Source organism: Salarias fasciatus, chromosome 17 (assembly GCF_902148845.1).
Source record: "Salarias fasciatus chromosome 17, fSalaFa1.1, whole genome shotgun sequence".
Lineage (NCBI taxonomy): Eukaryota > Metazoa > Chordata > Actinopteri > Blenniiformes > Blenniidae > Salarias > Salarias fasciatus.
Genome location: NC_043761.1, coordinates 11580226 through 11600398, shown reverse-complemented (window position 1 = coordinate 11600398; position 20173 = coordinate 11580226). Strand labels below are relative to the sequence as shown.

The following is a 20173-nucleotide window of genomic DNA, read 5'->3' as shown; positions in this document are numbered from 1 at the left end:
ATCTCCTGTCCCTCACAGGATTAACGAAGAGACAGACAATAAGACAAGTTTGATAAAGAAATATGTGGACCTATAACTAGGAGTTTACCTGTAGAGGGGCACTTTATAATCAATATATTTTTATTTTTTTAACATCAACATGTATTCTCTGCACACGATTAAAAGCAGGATGAAGCTATTGTTTGAATTCGCAGCAATAAAATAGAAATAAAAATACTGGTCTCAGAATCATCTGCAAATTACAAAGCAAAGTCAGAGAATGTGTCTGCAGCAAAGGAGTTCAAGGATGGACTGAAGCACCGTTAGATAATATATATACGCTCCCTTCTTTACCTCTCCCTCTTCGCCATTTGTTCCTCTTCTCCTTCTTTATGTTAATCTCTTGCTGTCTCGATCTCTCTCTGCTGAGTTACGGTTTCTTTAGAAAACATTAGCATTCCTCCTCAAAGAGGTTCAAGCCCTGCAATGTGTGTCAAGGGGTCAGCACACACACACACACACACACACACACACACACGCGCACACACGCAAAGGCAGGTTATCAGCTTGAGGACGAGGCTGAGGGTAAGGTGTGTGAGTGTGTTTGTGCATGTGCGCATGTCTCCCGGCCCCCAATAAGGCAGATAATGATCCATCATGATAATGGAGCTTTAATGGCTGCAGTAAAAACCATCAACAAACCCTCTCTGTCTTTCTCTCCCTCTCTCTCTCTCTCTCTCTCTCTCTCTCTCTCTCTCGCTCTCACACATACTCTCACACACCGAGCCACACATCCTACCCCTTCCCCTTACCTCTGTCTATCTCTGCTTCCCACAATCCACTCTGCCACTCAATAAATCAGAACTCGATCTTGCAACACACACTCCAGCCTCATGCTGCGCGCTCACACACACCTGTCATGTCAGACACCCAAACCACTGCATCACACACACACACACACACACACACATTCTGTCACACACACACACGTCTGCATTTCTCGGCGGCCGCACACTGCGATGTCCTGAGAGGGGATCCATGGGAGTCCTGAACCGCAGCATCCAAACTTCTCCCTCGCAGCTTCGAACTGTTTAGATTTAATTTCTTCTGGCCATAAGCGAGCTTTTTGAATGCAGCAAGAGAGGGAGTTTATTGCTAAGCAACGTGGGGATTTTTATTTTATTTTCTTATTATTATTATTTCATTTGAAGGATTAAATTATGATTGCTTCCCAGGAAAAGCTGGGCCCTGTTTTTCTCCTTTTGGCCAGCGTTCATATCAGTTATGAGAGCACTTCTCTCCTCAGGTTAATTGAAATGATTTAGGGATGCTGCAACTCGGCTTTCTAATTATAATAAAGCTGATTAGGGAAGGCAGGCAGGTTGCAATTAAAGCCGATATAAAAATAGACGCGAGTCAGACTCTCGTTGAAATTCACCTTTATTTTCATTATAATGAAGAAGTGGTTCTTTTCAGTTGTTTTGCAGAAAAACATCTGATGTTTATAGAGTGATATTCAAGTGCAGAAATGCCTGATTCAAATATTTTGTTCTACTTAAAGCAAGTACGAGATACTTAAGTAGAAACATCAAAAAATAAAGGAATACACTTTAAATCCATTACTCAGGAGTAAAGTGAAAGCGGTAAATTAATTTTTCACCTTAAGGAAAAGCGCTGCGCCCTGTCAGCTCACATGTAAGCGAGCGGTTTTCTCTTCTCGATACCAAATGTGCGAATAGTTCGGGGTCCTCCTGCTTCCCATTACGTGGGCTGATGAAGTTGATCCCCGACATGCTTTACCGATTTCCTCATGACATTACCGATCAACAGCTCTGAAACAGATGAGTGCCGCAGCTTAACATGCAGGCCTCTGGTACGTTCGCCGTGTGCGATCCAGTCGGAAGACGTTTTGCAACTTATCTAATCTTGATTTTCTAAACATCTTTTCAAGTGGTTCGGGTCAAGGTTTGTGTGGCTGCAGAGGACAGGAGGGCCGATACCCGACCGTTTATCTCATCTCAATCATCTCACGGCTTTATCTTTACTGCTGTGTTTTTCTGAGGGATTTCAGCCTGAACGCGAAGCCGTTAAAAGCCGAAGTGTCTGCAAACACGGTCGGAACGGCGTGAAGGATACCCCACGCACACTGACCCGAGGCCGTGGACCCATCGCACGGAGGGATGGAAGAGCTGTGAAAAACGATAAAAATCTCTGTGTACTCAGTGACAGCAGATACAGCTGCAGAAGATAAAGGCGATAAAAGTTGGACTGTGGGCTCAAAAGGATTTGAAGTGGCCCAAATGCCGGGAAACCGTGCCTTATAGTGTTCATGTGAGCCGTGAAAGAGGCAGAGAACATTCAGCCTGTGCTGTTATGCAGTTCCACCCGGTCTGATGCTAACGGAGCTTTCAGCCCAAACCCAGCGCGCGCTCAAACACACGGAAACGCGGGGAAATGGTCGCGCCCCATTGCCTCTCAAACTCATGCTCTGAGTCCAGGTTGAGCTGTGGGGGGGTCTTTTGTAGGTGGGGTTTGCATGTTTGTCGGCGTGAACGCGAGTGTGATCCTTCACCCCGCCGCCCGCCGGGATCGCCTCCGCCTCTCACTGCGCTCGTTCAATAACAAGGTTCAGAAGACGGATGGCCGTTCAGAATTGAAGCAGCAGATTTAATATGTCCAGACTTTTATTCCCTCACTCTGAACCAATCCCCAGATCTCATCCTACATTTCCCAAAATGCAGCTTGATCTTTTATGGGAACTTTTATATAAAAATCTCTGCACACAACTGTTGCATATCGCCAGTAAATAACACCTTATAACACAATATGAGAATAATCAGCTCTATTTGCATGTGATTTATTAGTCAGGTTTTCATTAATCATTAACAGTGTTATTACTTGCAGCAGTTTTACACATGAATAACACCACTGTAATATAAAATACCACTGAGATTTGCTGGCGAAGAGATGAGAGCAGGGGGAAGAGGTTGAGATTTAACGAGGAAATATTTGCCAATATCTGACCCAGGCCTCATACACACACACATATGCACACCCCCCCAACACACACACACACACACACACCAACATAAATGTGGGCTTGTGTTACATGACTGTTTGAGCGGCAGTCTTATTGATACAGATGTATTGGTCATTAAGCCAGTTAGGTTTGACGTCTCAGCTCGACCGCAGCCAAAGAAAATAACATCAGCGCTCTCTCTCAGAAATGTTCCACTCTGTATGAACAGAAAGAACTACATTGTGGTGTTTTCAGATTACACTCCGATATGTGTGTGCGTGTGTGTGTGTGTGCCTTAAACATACTCCTTGATCATCCATTTGGCTGCAAGCTTCGTCTTCTTGCCCTCGCTTGTAGGCTTAAACCTTTCATTTTTTCTGTCCTTCATATCCCTCTTCATGTTACTTTTCTACCTCAATGTGAAGAAGAAAAAAAAAAAACAAAGTTACAGAATGTTTTGACATTTTCAGAAGCAGATCCCTGCTCTCTGCTTTCAGCCGCGGCCGGTTTACTATCCCAGAAAACAATGCTTGATCAGCATCACCTGAAAAGTTCACCGACTGGCGAAGAGGCTGTGTTTTGTTAAATGTTCAAACACCAGTGAGGTTAAAAGCAGAAATCTCAGAGCAGTTTCAGAGCTGAGAGTCACCTGTAATAACAATCCAACTCGGTCGTCTGTCCGTACAGTGTTGAGAAAGCAATATATTAAGAGCAAGTAATATATTACAGTCAGTGGTTGAACAGCTGTGGCCAGTGCAACGAATATTTTACTTTCCATTGTTCTATGGTTTAAAAAAAGCAAGTCGATGCCTCGATACCATCATGACTGTCAGCATCCACGCTTGCTAAAATGTCCTCTTTCTCTGTGTTTCCTCTCAGTTGGAGGCGGAGTTAGCGCTGTGCGAGAGGGAGGGGGCGGAGCTCCAGGAGTACGCCAACCAGGTCCTGCAGCAAATCGCCGACCGATGCCCCGACATCTTGGAACAGGTGGTGAACGCCCTGGAGGACAGCAGCTAACAGAGCGGCGTGCGCGCTCAGTGAGAGACAGACCCGAGGTCACGCCCTTTTCATCCACTAACACGCCAAGCAAAGCCCGGCTCAGACACACGCTCGCAGACTTTCATCTGTTTTTCTGTTCTTCGTTCGCCACAGACGTTAAGAAAAAAAAAAAAAAAAAAGATCACAAACGATTATCTTCAGTTGCTCTAATTGTGCCGAAGGAAAGAGTGATCAGTGGTTGGAACGGCCGATGTTTTAACACACTGTGTAACCGTCGCCGTCACTCGTCTACTGCGACGCTTCGCGTCCCGGCGCTCGACGCACCTCTTTGGAAAATACAGCGGAAGCTCAGCGAGTTGCTTCTGACACCAGACTTACACGCCGTTGCCACATCGCTATTTGATTGGTTCAGATACAGAAGTGTGTTTATTTCAGCTGCCTTTGGCTCTTTACATCATTTGCTGCTACGTTTCTTCTTCTTCTTGTGCTTCCTTTTTTTTTTTTTTTTCTTATTTCTTGTGTTTTACTTTTGGCTTGTACCTCCTCTCAGCTTCAGTCTCTAGATAGTTGTGTAAATTGCAAAGGGAAAAGTTTAATTACACGGAGTTCTCCACACCGTCATCACTTGTTTTCCATGATGGATGAAAGGCACAAACCACCATATCTCTCGCAGTCGTCCCTTTATTGAAACTCGCCGCAGTAGATATTACATGTTGATTTTCAACCTCAGCGTCAGTTTTTGGCCTTCAGACTGAAACTGGGTCCAGATCAGATGATCTCTTTGAAAAAAAAATAAAGAAAAAAAGAAAAGCCTCTATGACAATCCCTTTAGAGTGATCTGAACTTTTTCCCCTTATTCTTTTTATTTCATTCTCGAGAGAGAATATAAAATAAATGTTATATATATTTTTTTGCTTTGGTAATATATATATAAAACACTAATCTTGTTTAATTGAAGATGTTGTCATCTATTGATCGGTATGCTTCGTAACATGTCAGAATCTCTCTCTTTTTTTTTTTTTTTGTTCTCCCGGTTTGCAGACAGCGACACGGTTTCCTCTCCCCCCCCACAGGCAGGCCTCTGTTACTAGGAGCGCTTGTTTCACGTCCAACCGCGGCTCTGTGTCCACCGGGAACCCTTCCCTCCTTCTTTTGAGCTTCTCGTTCTCACCGTTTACAGAGGAAACGACACTCCGCATGTTTTCTGACCGTCTTAGCATGATTCAGCAGTCTGCAGCACTCAGCATGAGATGGTCAAATTGTCTCAACTTAAAGCAGAGTTTTCGGGGTTTTTTTATTTGTTTGTTTGTTTGTTTGTTTTCCAGTTGTGTTGTTCTGTAGCGAGACCTTGAAGCCACGACTGACGGTTGCTGTTTTCGAGCCGCTCTCCGGTGGACACAAAGCCCCGAGACTTGAGTTTGCAGCGCAGTCCCCGATCTGACCGGACGCCCGGGCCCCGAACTTAAAGCTGTAACACTAAAACAGTCAGGTCCGAAAAAACAGCTCGGGGCCACATGGGTGTAAACCAGGAGCCAAAACAAAACCTGATCCTGAAAAAAAAATATCCATCAGATTCGAGCACGTGCTGCAAATTCAGCATTTTCTGTCTTGTTTTATACTGATAATGTTTGTCACTGGGAAACGCAAAGACTGGGACTCACTTTAGCCTGAAACCTGGAACGAGAGAACGGAATAAAACATGGATTTGTCTTTATTGTGTTTTGTCTGGTCATTAAAACTCCACTCCTTAGCTCATTTGTTGTGGTCTTTCCAAGCGTTTCCAACTCGGGACCCTCCACGGAAAACAAGCAGCGTACGTCGGTCAGAGCTTTTCACACACGGAAGACAGAAGAGGAGCCACTCGTCTCTTTAATCATTCGGTGAACCCTCACATCCACCTCGACTCTTGGCGTGTTTTTAAATGTAGGATCGAGGCCTCGGTCGATAGTTTTGTCTTTCCATGAAATGATAAAGACAGAGCTTGGCACCGTTCCCTCTGGTTTCCTCTCCTCGTGTTTTCTGGCCCCTGCTTTCCTTTCCTTTCCTTGTCCTCTCTATCTGCGTCTTTCGCAGACTGCCTTCTTTTTTCTTATCTTGTCACAAGTGGTATATTTTCCTATCCGCCCACAATAACGACATTATTGCTCTCTATCTGCACCAGTGTCCTTTAGAAAGGCCTCATCCTGTTCCAGTTTCGTGCCGCCGCTTGTTGTGATTTTAAAACACTCCCAGTAGATCAGAGATAAAGAGATTCAAACTGTCAAAACAGCTTGTTGAAGTCTTGGTTGAATTAATCAATTTGCGATTAAATAGTTTTACATTGAGACAGGTGTAGTTTGTGGAGGGTTTTGAACATTCTCGGACAAAAATTCTGCTGTAAACTTGTCATATTTAAATAAATAATGTCTTTTTTAATGACTTCAGAATGACTGAATTATGGAGACTTCATCAAATTCTTGTTTTTTCCAGACTAACATGCTAATGCTAATAGAATTTTACTGATTTCTGCATGTCTTATGACGACCTTGTTTGGATTGTTTCACTTTACTTCGTCAAATTTGACGATTCTAAAGCCTTCAGTTCTGTCTTACCCTTTTATTTTTCTTGAATAAAACCTACATGTGACGTTTTCTCACCTTTTTTCCCTTGGCGTCGAGCGATATTTACAGTGCGCGAACGAAACCCAAACAGGTTGTCTTCTTATAAGTGGGTGATGACATTAAGTTCATGTTATTAACTTGGCAGAGTTAAACTTAATATTTACAGTACACACAAAGTTTCAGGTGGAAAGCCTTAAATAGAACGAGCGGAGGAAGCTAAGACGTCAAATCCTTTATTTGCAGTGTAATTTGGAGGCTAAATCGACCTTGACAGTGCAATTTTACAGGTTACTTTGAATCATTTTGAGCCTATTTGAGGCTTTCAAATTCAAGCAGTTGTCTGTATGTTTGTGTAATGAGGGTAACAATAGCTCATAATTCCAAATCAAACTTGCTTTAACAGGTCCACCCGGCCACCCTGACGCTGACCCTCACTCGACACTTGACCTCCCGTGTGAACAGTTTCCACGCAGGCATCAAAACATGACGGGGTTATTCCGCCTCTCCTGTCAGCATGTTTACCCCCACATATGGCAACGCTTTGTGTCCTCCGTCCGTGTGGCGGGACGGCGGGAACGGCCTCTGCTTTCTCCATCTACTGTCCTAATAAAAGCCAGCGGAGGGAGACGAGACGGGCCGAGCGAGGAGGAGGAGGAGGAGGAGGAGGAGGAGGAAGAGCTACGCCTGCATGACTCCCTGATTTATGTGATGGAGACGGAGAGGTGAACAGAAGAGAGTGGAGACACAGACCACTGAACACCGGACATCGTTTCATCATCTCACATCCCGGCACGTATTTTAAACGGCAGCGGGGAGGCCGAGATAAATTCTACATTTGCATCAAACACAATGTGAAATTCACACAATTTGAAAGATGACATTTATGTGGGATTCACCTGCTCCAAGAAAACCTCCAGCTACATTCACGATGCATGAATATTAAGCTGAAGTTGTTGTTGAACTATTCAGATTTCAAGTGTGTGCGCACTGACAAGAGGAAACTCCGTTCGGCCCTCGGGATGCACGACAGAGAGGAAACTAAAACATCTCAGGAAATGCTTCTCAAAAGCCTGAAACGCGACAAATACCAAGAACACTAATCCACGCTGTTGGGCCGCAGCGGTCCTGTGTGCAGAGGTCAGTCTGGGACTTTCTGGACTGACTGCAGGAGTTACTGCGAGAGTCGACTCCTTCTGGTCCTTCGTTCGTTCAAATCTCACTTTGAATCTTCAATAAAGCAGGAGCGATAATAAATACATCTTCATGCAGCCTGTTCTGAAGAGTCTGATAGCACAGAACTTAAAATACATGAGAAATTTTTCATTTGTCATTTAGTGAACTGATCTAAATTTCCATTCAATCACAGTTACAGCCTCTCACAAGATAGAACTATAATTTCTCAGCTGTCAAGCAAACATTTTTTATACTGCAGATAGAAAATATTCAGGATTATAGCATATATAAACTGGTCAATATTAATGTTGTTGACCATTTATTACATGAAAGGTTCTTCTAACAGTTTTCAATCTGTTGATTTAGGTTTTTATCCGTGGTTAGGAATGATTTTACGCTGTTCAAAAATTGCAGAAATGACCATCTGTCAGTCAAAGTAGCTGCTGTTTAATTAGACAGATTCATGTCTCTGTGGATTGGAACCAAATTTTAATAAAACACAAAGATTAGTTGACATCAGTTGACATCTAATGTGTCCGAAGCTGCAAAAAAAAAAAAAAAAAAAAAAAAAAAAAAAAACGGCCCTCAGAGTTGTTTGGATGTACGGAGACATTTTTCCTCCCTCCGTTTCACTCCTCGCTTTGCAGAGATCAAGTGAAGATAAGATCCTGCTGATATTTAACAACACACATACAAACCCCCCCTTTCTGCGCAGACGTCCTTCAGACTGCACCTGAACACGTGTGCGTTTATCACAGGAGAACCTGAGAGGAGGAATAAAAACCTGCAGGGGAAGCGGGGAGGGCTTACGTTGGCTTTGGGACGATGTGGTTTCAATCATCGCACATCACATCACACATGAGTGAAAAGAGAAAAAAAAAAAAAAAAAGAAGGAGAGGGGTGATGGAGGGAAAAGAGAAAACACGGGGAGGGAGGCGAAGGAGAGAGGGCCGGGACCAAAACAAACAGCAGCTCCGCTTCAAAAAACACACATTCAGGAGCACACCGCGTGTTCTAATGCTCAGAAATTAATGCTTTCAGTTGTGGTTTTGAAGGCATTAACTTGTTTATTGTTGGTTTACTCCTGCCTTCCAGATTCCCATAATCATCTGCAGTAAATGGCTGGCAAAGTCAATAAATTACTGGACTGTAGGTGGGATGAACGGCGCAGCGAGGAAGGGAGGAGTAGACGGAGAGAAACTGGCAAGATGGAAGGGACCGAAGGAGGCAGCGAGCGGTAGGAAAAACTTTAGAGAGGAAATAAAAACAATGTGAGAGGAGTGGAGCTCCTAAAATAAGCTGTTAGCCACTGACAGTCCAAACATCCTCATACACTGGTGACATTTTCCTCCTCTTCTTTTCCTCCGCCGTCTCTCCATTCCTGTCTCTTTGGTTTTATATCAAAGTGACAGATTTAATTTGATTGGCTTGGCCCACCTTTAAACGCTGGCTCGCTCGCTTGGCAAACACAAGGGTTAACCTCCCGAGTGAAGTTCAAATCCGTCTCCCCCTCCAGGAGATCGGAGCAGCTCATCGATGCCACGTGAAACAAAAATGTCTCTTTTTCACTGTGAATAAGGACCAAAGTTCATTTAAGAGATCGAATCAATAACTCGAACAACAGATGTTGATCTGATCGGATCCATTCTTTAAGGGCGAGCGCTGCACAAACTCCATTTCTTCTATTTTCTGGACGAACGTTCGGTTTATTTAGCTGCAAAGACAATAAAAAGCCCTTATAATAACACTGTATTATTGATTGATTGGTTTTTCTCGGCTGAACTGAGTTGAGTCACTGTTATTGATCAGATTACTGAAATGCCCTCAAACTTGACTCTGCAATCTTCTCAAAAGATTATTTCATACGTCAGTGTCAGGATGGCCGAGTGGTCTAAGGCGCCAGACTCAAGGATTCAGTCCTTCCTGACCAACGGGACTTCTGGTCTCCGAATGGAGGCGTGGGTTCAAATCCCACTCCTGACAGCACCTTTTTAACAAACAGAGGTTGTTGGGTCTGAGACACTGAAGCCACAAGACTTCTAGACAGTTTTCTTCCACCTCCAGACGATTTCTGGTCTCCAGATGATGGCCTGGTTTCAAATCCAGCTTCTTGCGTCTGCTTTCAGACAGCTGAGCCCAACAGCTTATCTTCCTTGGGCTGATTTTGTGAAAGTGAAAAGTAAAACCAGATCTTCCATGTCATGTTTTCAACTGATCACAATTGATTTTCCATTCGTTCCTCAGAGACGATCAGTGTATGGCCGAGTGGTCTAAGGCGCCACACTCGAAGGTTCAGTCCTTCAGTCCTTCCTCACCGACGGGCTTCTGGTCTCCAATTGGAGGCGTGGGTTCAAATCCAACTCCTGACCAGGGATCACTTATAACTTAATAAACTCTGATTCAAGCTGCAGTTACTGTCTGTACTCTGACAGATGGAGATCTTCCTTATATTTGAAGACAGTACGGAGCATGGAGAAAGAGTGGAGAGCTCCCTCTCCAGCCCCTCACCTTCCCTCCTCCCCCTTTTTTTCCCCCCGCGTGCGTAATTAGCCGGAGAGCGTCTGGAAAGTTGTGATGTCCGTGAAGAAATCAGCTTCATTTCTGACACCTGTTGCTGAGAACACCCCGCGCAGAGCGGAGCGCGGCTCGGGGCGTGCGCAACTACTTTCTTGACTTTTTTTTTTTTCTTTTCTTCCTTTTCTGCGTTTCTCCGCGACAAGTTGGGACTTTCGGGAACTGACAGGTCCGCGGATCGCCGGAGGCTCTCTTCTTTCACGTCCGCATGTTCCCATAAAACGACACTTTTCGGGAGCGAGACGAGGACTTTTGTGTGACACCGAGGAGTGAAAGGAAGGAAGGGCATTTCATGTGTCCAAAAAAAAAAAGTGACACTTTGGAAGAGTTAGTGCGTGTGTGTGTGTGTGTGAGTGTGCGTGTGCGCGCTCAGCAGCCTGGAGGCGCCTCTCACCGAGCCGTCTGCAGTTTCCCAGCCGGACACAAAGTCACACTTTTCGGTCTGGAGCGCTTCGGAGGGTGGGAGGAAGGAGAAAGTTTGCTCGGAAACTTCGTGGAGACTTTTGTAACCCGCAGAGCAGGTAAGACGTGCCTTCATTTCATGTTTTAGTAAACCGTTTAAAGTGATGCCGCCAAGTTCACAGTGCATCATGCACAATATATGCTGTTTTAATACTAAATGAGAACTTTTTATAACATCATTAGTTACTTTTTGTTGTCATTTCCTGTCTTCTCTGTACTTTTTGATTAATAATAGATTTGAACTTGAGCGCACACGGTTGTAAGAGGCTTTGCGCGCTGAACAGGACACACACACAAACACATACACTCACACACACACGCACGCATCTCAAGTGTTGGTGAAAAAGTCTTTGGACGTTGTTCCATTTGAACTTGTCGACGTTTTGTCCCCACAGTGTTTCCGTTGTCACGGTCTGCTGACAGAATGGGTCTATTTCATGACTTTGGCTCCTGTGTGACAGTGGTGAAGTTCTGTATATGAGTGTGTGTGTGTGTGTGTGTGTGTGTGTGTGTGTGTGTGTGTGTGTGTGTGTGTGTCCAAATGAAGGCAGCCCTCTCGCTTTTGCGGTGGAGACCAGGACTATTTTGGTAGAAATGTTGCACAAATGTTTCTCTCAGCATAGGGAAATTGCTCTGCCTTCATCTGGGCCACAGGGTGCAAGGCATCCCAGCCGACCTGACTGAAGGGACTTGATCCCTGACAGGTACCAAAAACACAGCGTGCCTCAACGCCAGAGGTGGAAGGATGCTCACTTTTCTTTAGAATTGCTCTAAATGATGATTTGACATGTTTATCCTTTGACCTGATCTGTGTGTTTTGTGAAGTTAAAGCATCAGAAGGTCTGACTGCTTATATTCAGGGTTAAAATGTGTTTATATAGTGTTAATATCTCATAATCTACAAACATTAATGCTGTTGTTGATCACTGGTTGAGATTTTGGGTTTTGATTGTGACAAAATGATGAAGAATGATAAACTTTGTTTGGTTTTTCTAAACTGTAAAAGCTCAACAAACGTCTTGATATTCAAATCTTCAAGGATTGATGTAGACTTTGTTTCTCTTGCCAGTGAGGCGTCCACCAACCTGTGTGCTTAAGTTTTTACGGTAACCTTTGACCTCAGAGAAACTCACCTACAATCATAAAAAAAAAATCCCACAAACTATTTGAGCAGAAAGAAAAGTTGTTCTGAGTAAACCTCCCTGTCAACAGTCTCTCAGGACTCGGGCGGGTCCAGCATCAAGCCGCTCCACACACTCTTCATCCAGATGCAGGGAGGCCTTACAGATGTGTGTGAAGCCCCACCACGCTTCATGTGGTTGATCAGTCTGCTCCACTCTCAAGAATTACACTTTATTGTTTGTGAAAAACAGATACAACAGAAGAAAGTGAGTTTTTTCTCCCCCCCGTCTGTCACCACACACCAAAAAGCAGACCGTCGGATTCGTTTCCAGCATGTGAGCCGAGGTCGTCTCGGGCGGCGACGTCTCCGCGTTACTGCGTGTTCTTCGTGGTTCTCAAGCCCGAAACCAGCATGAGTTGTGGACAGAACAGACTGCAGGGCTGATAAAGGCATTGAGAGGAGGAAGTGTGTGTGTGTGTGTATGTGTGTATGTGTGTATGTGTGTGTGTGTGTGTGTGTGTGTCAGGGCAGATAGTAACATTAGATGTGCAGATAGGGGTGGTGAAAAGTGTTGCTGTCAACAGGTTAGCCATTAGAGAGAGATAATCTCTCTTCCTCCTCCTTCCCGTCGACCAAGTCCTCTTCTGTTCTTCCTCTTTCCTCCCTCACGGCGTTATTTTTCACGTGCATCATTTTCACGAAAGCCTTCGGTCAAACATTGACAAATAGCTTTTTTTTCATGTGAAAAAACAGAAGAGTAATTAATAAAACGCGGGGCCGTCTCGCACCGGGAAATCTGTATTCTGAACATCTTCTCATTGTTCACGTCCCTCTTTGTCCCGGTCTGCTCGTCTGCCCTCGGAACTGGCGAGAAAGACCTTTTCTTCAAGTGAGCGTCTCGTCCCCCCGGGACTCGGTAATTAGGGATTGGGAGTAAGTGAGTATGTGTGTGTGTCTCCACGCCAGACATTTGAGAAGATGGGCTGTCTGCGAGCACAAACGGGTCCTCAAGGTCATTCAGGAGTGTATTGTGAAGTCCTTGTGTGTGAGAGTGTGTGTGTCTGTGTGCGCACTGGATTTGAAAATAGGGAAATATTTCTTAATCTAATCAAAGGGTGACTGCAGTAATGTCAGGTTTGTTCGTAATTATTAGGCAGAAAATCCTCAATTCGACTGGATTAGATGCATCATGCAGTAAGTGTGTGTATGTGTGTGTACACACTGCTTTTGAAGGTTTAAGTGTGGGAGAAGTGGTTGGGGGGGGGGGGGTCTTTAACACTGAAAGTGTTTTGTGGATGTGTAACATGTGTGTGTTTGAGCCCACCGGGAGCACTAATGACTGAGTTGGACTCGCACACACAGATGGTGGTCCATGTGAAGAGGACGGCCTCTCCGGCTCTCCAGCTCAAGAGCCTGTGTTTTAAATGCCGATCTGTGATTGGCCCACTTGAATCCTGGGAATTCCTCCCTGTGTGTGTGTGTGTGTGTGTGTGTCTGTCTGTGTGTGTGTGTGTGTCCTTTGATGATTATGGTGATGATAATGATGATGATAGTAATTGTGGTGTTTTAGCAGAAAAGGAAAATGTAAACCTGGAAATTACAGATTGTGCTTTGATTTAACATCTCCGCCGGTTTTGATTTTGCTTTCGAGACTTAAACAGAAAATAAAGAGCACAAATTGTGGGAAAGAGGAGCTGAGCACAGCTCAAAGTTTTATGCTTTATTAAGGGTAGTTAAAAAAAAAAAACCCCAGACCTTTTAATATTGTAATTCATTTGTAATAGCCGCTGAGCTGCTTCAGCTACTTGAAGTCCTGCTATAATACAACATGACGACTTGACTCTGAGGCAGCAGCCTGCACTTAAGTGGCTCCATTAGAGTGTGTGTGAGTGTGTGTTGACAATGCACTGTGGCCGCGCGGTAGTCATTATGGTCGAGAGCCGTGTGCAGATGCATTTCTGCATGTCCGTCTGCGCTCAAAATGTGACTCTGTGGGCTGTCGGTACGGCGTTGTGCTTATTGCGTGTGTGTGTGTGTGTGTGTGTTGGCCTTTTTGCGCCGGTGGTTCGGGGATATGGGATGATGTCAGCGGGGCGGCAGGGTGGAGTGACATGGAGTTGGAGTTTGGCAAAGGTCCCGACTCCAGCGGCCCTCAAAATGTGTCTGACCTGTAAGTAAGTACATGACAACCCCTGCTTGTGTGTGTGTGTGTGTGTGTGTGTTTGTGTGTGTGGTCAGTGGTCGCAGTGGTCAGCAGCTGTATGAAAGCAGTGTCCTGCACTAATAGTAAAAGAGGTTTATTGGACACTTTATAGCGCCTGAAACCATTTTATAAATCCGGCGGCTGGTACAAGGGGACAGTCACAGACCGGACGGCCACAAGGCGCGCAGTATGAGGCCAGAGCGGCGGCGATTACCCAGCAGCGCTCCGCCAGAGGAAGAGGAACTAATGCCTTCTCTGGCCACTGATCCATTTACATTAAATCCACCCGTTTGCTCTGCAGGGACTGTGGGTTTTAATTGCGACAAAGCCTGCTTGTTAGCATAAACATTTTGTGACAAGTGAAAACAGGAACTTGTTGAAAACTTAATGATACCTTTTTTTTTTTTTAACCAGAAACAACTGACTTCATGTGGTGGAAGTTTTGTGTAAACTCAACGGAACTATATCTACTAGTCTGCCAGTAAAAAAAAAAAGACTTAAACGTTCCTCGCTCTGGAGGCCATTATGACGACTTGTGGCACAAAACCTCTATTTCTTTGTTTCAGGTTTCTTAAATGTCTAGGTCTGTTTCCACTGAACGTCTAAACTGCTTTCTTTTCACCTTTAAATATAAAATCATACAATGCAGACTGTTCCCTTCAGCGGGTTTTATAACTAAAGGTGACTATTACGTCAATTTAAATATATATATATCAGTCAGACGCGACCCTTGCTTGACTCCGGTGAATGCGACCCCACATGGTGCTGCGCCCCGTAGGCTGAGAAACCTTCTGGATGTGTGACCGTTCGGCAGCACACACTCGGCCAATTACAGTAAATCCACCGCATAAACACAGCGATCATCACAGAAGTGGCGGCTGCTCTCCTCCGCCAGCCTCCCGCTCCCCTCCTCTCCCCCCTTCTCCTCTGCAGCCTCGATCCAGCGCTGATAAAACTATCAACAGCACACCTGCACCGGGGCTGGAAGCCATTCACACACACACACACACACACACACACACACTGGCAGGCGGCGTAGACGGTAGATGAACACCAAACCAGACAGATGGGAGCAAGAATCTTATTTAGCACTACAATAAGTCCATTCTCATCAGGCTTTAACTCTCTCACTTTCTGACTTTCTCCATTTCCATCACTCTTCAGGTTTTTTTTTTCTTTCCGTTCACTTCTCTTTTTGTCTTTTTTTTAAAATCCTCTGTTATGGGTCACTGGATTTCACATCAGGAGGGGGTTTCTAAGTATCAGATGAACCTTGAAGCTAGTTTTTTTTTTTTTTTAGTTCCGTAATTTAAACAGATTTCAATGAGGTTCAGCTGTGAAACAGAGATAAAAAGAGAGGGACCTCTGGAGGTTTTATTTCTGGACAGAAATTACAGCCGGGGCCAAAAACCTCAGTCCTGATTGTGGCACATGGCTTGTTTACGCCTCTCTCGTTCTCATCGCCGGATCTCTAAACATTTGCAGAGTCCTGCAGCAGAGATGTAAATAAGTCGGTCTGATTCAATCAGATTCCGCTATGCTTTCTGCAGAAGTGTTGACGCTGCCGTCTCGTGCCGATTGTGCACCAAACAAGCGGACGGTCTTCCGTTTCCGGGACGACCAGTGAAGTGAACACAATGAACCTTTAATTTGAAATTCTCTATTACCATAGAATCCTTTACTGATTAGTAAATGTTGTTGGTGATTATCCTTTGCTGTTCATGCAGCAGTGTCATGCTTTGTGCCAGAATATTCCTAGTGGTCGATAAGTTACGCAGGATTAGTTTCTCTTACCTTTTAAAAAGCTCCTGCGCCCAACATGGGGCTCAAACCCATGTAGCCGGATCTTTTGAATGCATTTCCACCAGTGGTTAGTTTCCTTTTCCCTTGTGGATACCTGACACATCCTGTGTTTGGTTGGTGTAAACATCTTTGGTGCAGTCTTATTTTTAGATCAAACAGCAGCGGATTGAAGGAAGCGGGCTCACTGGCCATCCAGGAGGTTTTGCTTCACTCGCTTCAGGTATAACAAGGTTTCTGTGCCGCTGTCCATGCCTCCGTGAGCGAGCCGCGCTAAAGAAGCTGTCACTCCAGGGTCCTCGCTCCAGCTGTGTGGTTCAGTTCACTGCTGTTGGGGGAAAAACGTGTAAAGAGGAGTTAGGGATCAGGAAAAATGCCATTTTTGATTTTTAGCATTTCATTTGTTCGTACTTTGCTTTAATTAAGCTTCACCATAGTTGTGTTTGGAGTCAACTGGGATTTTGGTGGCAGCATCCTTACTGGACCACTCTAAAAAATCAAATGCAGGACTGAATGAAAGACTGACTTTCCTATATATGTATACAATAGGAATGCAAAGTAACTCCTTGCAAAACGTATCTTCTCCCCTGTTTTTTCTGTTTCTTCAGAAGCATGCTATCAGCCTGTGTGTGTGTTTCACATCATGACTTCACACTTCCACACAAGACCTGCACAGAGGTCTCATCTAATCAGGCTAAATCTGCACGTGTGAACACACCTCCAATGATCCACAGTTGGTGTTAATGAAAGTTGTCGACTATCTGCTCTTCTCACCCCTATGAGGGGAGTTGGGGTCTGGAGCTGTTTTTTTTTTTTTTTTTTTCGATTAATTTTCAGCAAAACATGTTGTTCTGTCAAAAAAGCTGCTCGCCCGACATGAGGCTTTCTGACTCTGCAGACTGAACGAGGGGAGTTTTATATGTATTGACACGTGTGGGGGCATTTTCTCATCTGTGGTTTGGTTTTTGATATGATCTGGATCCATGTGAGGATCTGGACCGTTCGGACCAGAGAGGTTCATGGATCTGGAGTTTCTGTTTGTGTTTATGTGCTCAATGTGACACTTCCTCTCGTCACTGTCAGCGATAAATAAATCTGCTCAAAGCGCAAACACACACGACCGAATCGCTCCTGAGTGTGTTTACTACTACACGGTGAATGTTTAGAGGATGAACTGGAGTGAAGGAGAAAGCTGAAGTCAGAAGAATGATGGACGTTCAGTCAGTCAGAGGAGAGGAAACGCTGCCTCCTACTGGTCAATGTCTGCTACTACACCACATCAAAGAAACCAGGAGGAGAAAAGTGGAAGAGTTTTATTCTATTAGAGCCTCTTTACACCTCCTGGTTTTCATCACTGTGGATTCAATACGAAATGCACCAAATGAAACTGAGGGATGGCAATTTAAAAAAACCCAAACTATCCTCGACCTGTACCTGAATCCCACGGCTGAGTGAGTCATGCTGCAGAGGATAACATCTGCTCATGATTTGCAAAGGTTCAAGTTTCAAGCAAACAGTTTAGTAAATATAAAGACGTCTCCTTCGTTTTGCATCGATATTTCACGTATTTTTGAATTCTTTTTTTTTTTAATCTGCCAAAATTCTCCTTTTGTCTATTTTTCTTTGTGTGTGTGTGTGTGTGTGTTTGTATTACTTGGAGAGGCTGGTTTTAATATATTGAGATTCCCAGTGCCCAGGTGCTGTTACTAGATAATTACAGTGTGTTTTTCTCTCACCAATCTCTGAACTGAGGCAACACCAAATCTGTCAGCACACACACAGACACTGAGGGGGAGACGGGGAGAGGAGATCAAATTAAAATTTATTTCCTTGTTTCTGATGGCAAAGCAGCTGGCTCTGGCTCTCACGCTCATATTTTCTTTTCTGTAGTCGATCCTTGTTTTGTTTTTTTTCCCCTCCCTCCCATTTCCCTCTCCTTATCGTCCTCTTTTCTCTTTCCTTTCTATTTTTCTTTTTCTCAGTTTGTCTTCTCTGATCATCCTTTCATCAGTCTGTCCCACACTTTTGCCTGCAGTGTGTGTGTGTGTGTGTGTTTGTGTGTGCGTGCACAGAGGGATCAACAAAGCATCAGTCAGTTGTCCAAAGGAAAGAAAAAAAAAATCACAGAGGTACCAGACAGCATTGATTTACCCCCCTCCTCTCCCCTTCTCTCTCCCTTTCTCTCACATACACACACTTTTTTTGTTTTTCAAAGCACATCCATCAGTGATTGGCTGCAGTGATTTATTAGGAAATGCTGTGATTGTAGCGCAGCTCGGCTGTACGTTGGGACAGAGAGGAGCAGAACACTGCATTGCGTTAAAACAGGACACCGACTCTTTGCCAAATGAGCTTTTTGGATAACGAAGAGGCCGTTTCCTACTCTGTTTGTCCTTTTTTTTTTTGTGGTTTTATGACTCCAGGCTGCTACACTTAACATGGCCAGTGGGCATGAAGAGCAGTTAATTAAATAAATTGTGCAACAGCATCATTGCATCGTCCCAGAATGAGAACACTGCTCAAATTTATTCGGTTTATTTGATCAGTTTTTTTTGATGTATGAAAAATTACAATATACTCTTTGGGAAAAGCAAGAATATGAGCTTCTAAGTAATTCAAAAGATAAAGCAATCTCTTAGAGAGTCACTATTAAATTTTCTTGGAAGCAGCACTCGTTTTCTAATGAGGATAATCCAACAGTCTATCGGCTTCTAGAATTCTGTCTTGTGGATCAGATTGTCAGCTGTGATGCTCCGGTGCCGAGTCCTCCACCAAAGCAGAAACCTTTTCACACCCCGCTGATCTTTGGGTGCAAAGGGGTTAAAACACTTAGCAGAGGAGCGCTATAGCTACTGAATTTCATCCTGCATATTTTAACACATGCAGCAGCATATATTTCACATCAGCGTCTGTCGCCGCCGCGCTGCTGCATCGTCTGTCAAGTGCGGCACGCCGCCTGAATCGAGATCAGAATAGTGTTTTTTCTCATCGCATTCAATAGATGTACGGGGATCCGTCTGCGCGGCATTGGGGCAAGGACGCCGTGTATACATGTATTCATATGAAGGCAGCTCTCCTTCTGTTTACCCCCGGCTGACCTGGAGCAGGACTTAATTTATAGCAGGTGTGGGAAACGTGTGTCCCGCAGGCCCAAAGCGGTCCAGTCCAACCGGTGCACAGCATAAAAATGACCGAAAGAAGACTGAAGCACACTAACTGCATTTTTTTTTCCCTTCAAATTCCAAACTGGTCATTGCTTTGCAAAAATTCATTAGCATCAAACGAGAACTACTTCGGACGAGAACTATTGTGTTTCTATTAGATTTCATATCAACTGGAATTATTGTGATTGTTTTCACAAGGAAACACTGTTTCATCTGGTCTATTTGAAATCCAACTTGGCTGTACGTATATGAGCTTGAAAAGACTTATTTATAGCATCCTTCATGTCACAGTGTTTGATTCCATGTGCTCAGATAGACTTTATAGCTTTCTGAGGACCCATTTTATCTATTTCCCTGGTTTTTACAGTGTGATTTTTTTTTTTTTCAGATTTCATGTTATTGTTTTAGCCAGTGGCTTCAAATCGTCAAAAAACGTGGATGCAAGCTTCCAACACTTCAGCTTCCCTCCTCAGAGCGACATAAAGTGTCCTGCAGAGCAGCATCACTTGTCTCCGATCTGCCCTGACGACAGGGTTTCCTTCTGCTCTCCGCTGTGTTGTGAAGTGAAATCAATGCTGAAGCATCTTATAACTGGCCGGATATTTGAAAGCTTTTCTTTTTTTTTTATAATCTACTCGAAAAATGTTCAAACCAAAAGGAAACCAGTGTATTTTCTGCAACCACAACATCTGATTTGAGTAATTCATGTGTCAAACTAAAGGAAACATTTGTGACTTTTGTCTCAGATGCGGCAGAAATGATGCTACTTATATTTTTGTACTTGTTAATGAAATTGATGTAAAAATGACTACTCTGGTAGCCAAACCACTGTATTCTCTTGTGATTAGCGCCTTGTGTTCTGCTGTTGTTGGCAGAGATTTCTCTATGCAATTCGACTGGGACGCACTCGTTTTTAAAGGTTTTAACTCGGCTCATCTTGACACACAGAAGTGAGAACAAATAAGTAGAACTGACAAAGAAAAAAATAGCAAAACACAATAATAAAGTTGATGTTACATATATTTTATTAATACCAGAAAAAAAATGGTGACCACATTTATTACAGATTAAATGAAA

The 20173-nt window shown here is 44.1% G+C and overlaps 2 protein-coding genes and 1 non-coding gene across 9 annotated transcripts in view; all 3 read left to right on the top strand.

The window, feature by feature from the left end:
* Positions 1–4176, top strand: part of LOC115404391 (ELKS/Rab6-interacting/CAST family member 1-like) — a 112728-nt gene extending 108552 nt beyond the window's left edge. For all 5 annotated transcript variants that reach the window (XM_030113692.1, XM_030113694.1, XM_030113693.1 and 2 more), the window contains one exon: positions 3878–4176. In XM_030113692.1, coding sequence (XP_029969552.1) covers positions 3878–4015 — 138 coding nt within the window. In that variant the 3' untranslated portion in view covers positions 4016–4176. The remainder of the gene's footprint in view (positions 1–3877) is intronic.
* A 5466-nt stretch (positions 4177–9642) lies between these two features.
* trnal-caa (transfer RNA leucine (anticodon CAA)) lies at positions 9643–9753 on the top strand. The gene is made up of 2 exons: positions 9643–9680; positions 9708–9753. It is a non-coding gene; the product is annotated as a tRNA-Leu (tRNA).
* A 749-nt stretch (positions 9754–10502) lies between these two features.
* The window catches only part of wnt5b (wingless-type MMTV integration site family, member 5b), a 99666-nt gene continuing 89995 nt past the window's right edge, over positions 10503–20173 (top strand). For 2 of the 3 annotated variants that reach the window (XM_030113698.1, XM_030113699.1), the window contains exon 1: positions 10503–10865. In XM_030113698.1, coding sequence (XP_029969558.1) covers positions 10637–10865 — 229 coding nt within the window. In that variant the 5' untranslated portion in view covers positions 10503–10636. The remainder of the gene's footprint in view (positions 10866–20173) is intronic. The other variant, XM_030113700.1, reaches the window with a different exon arrangement.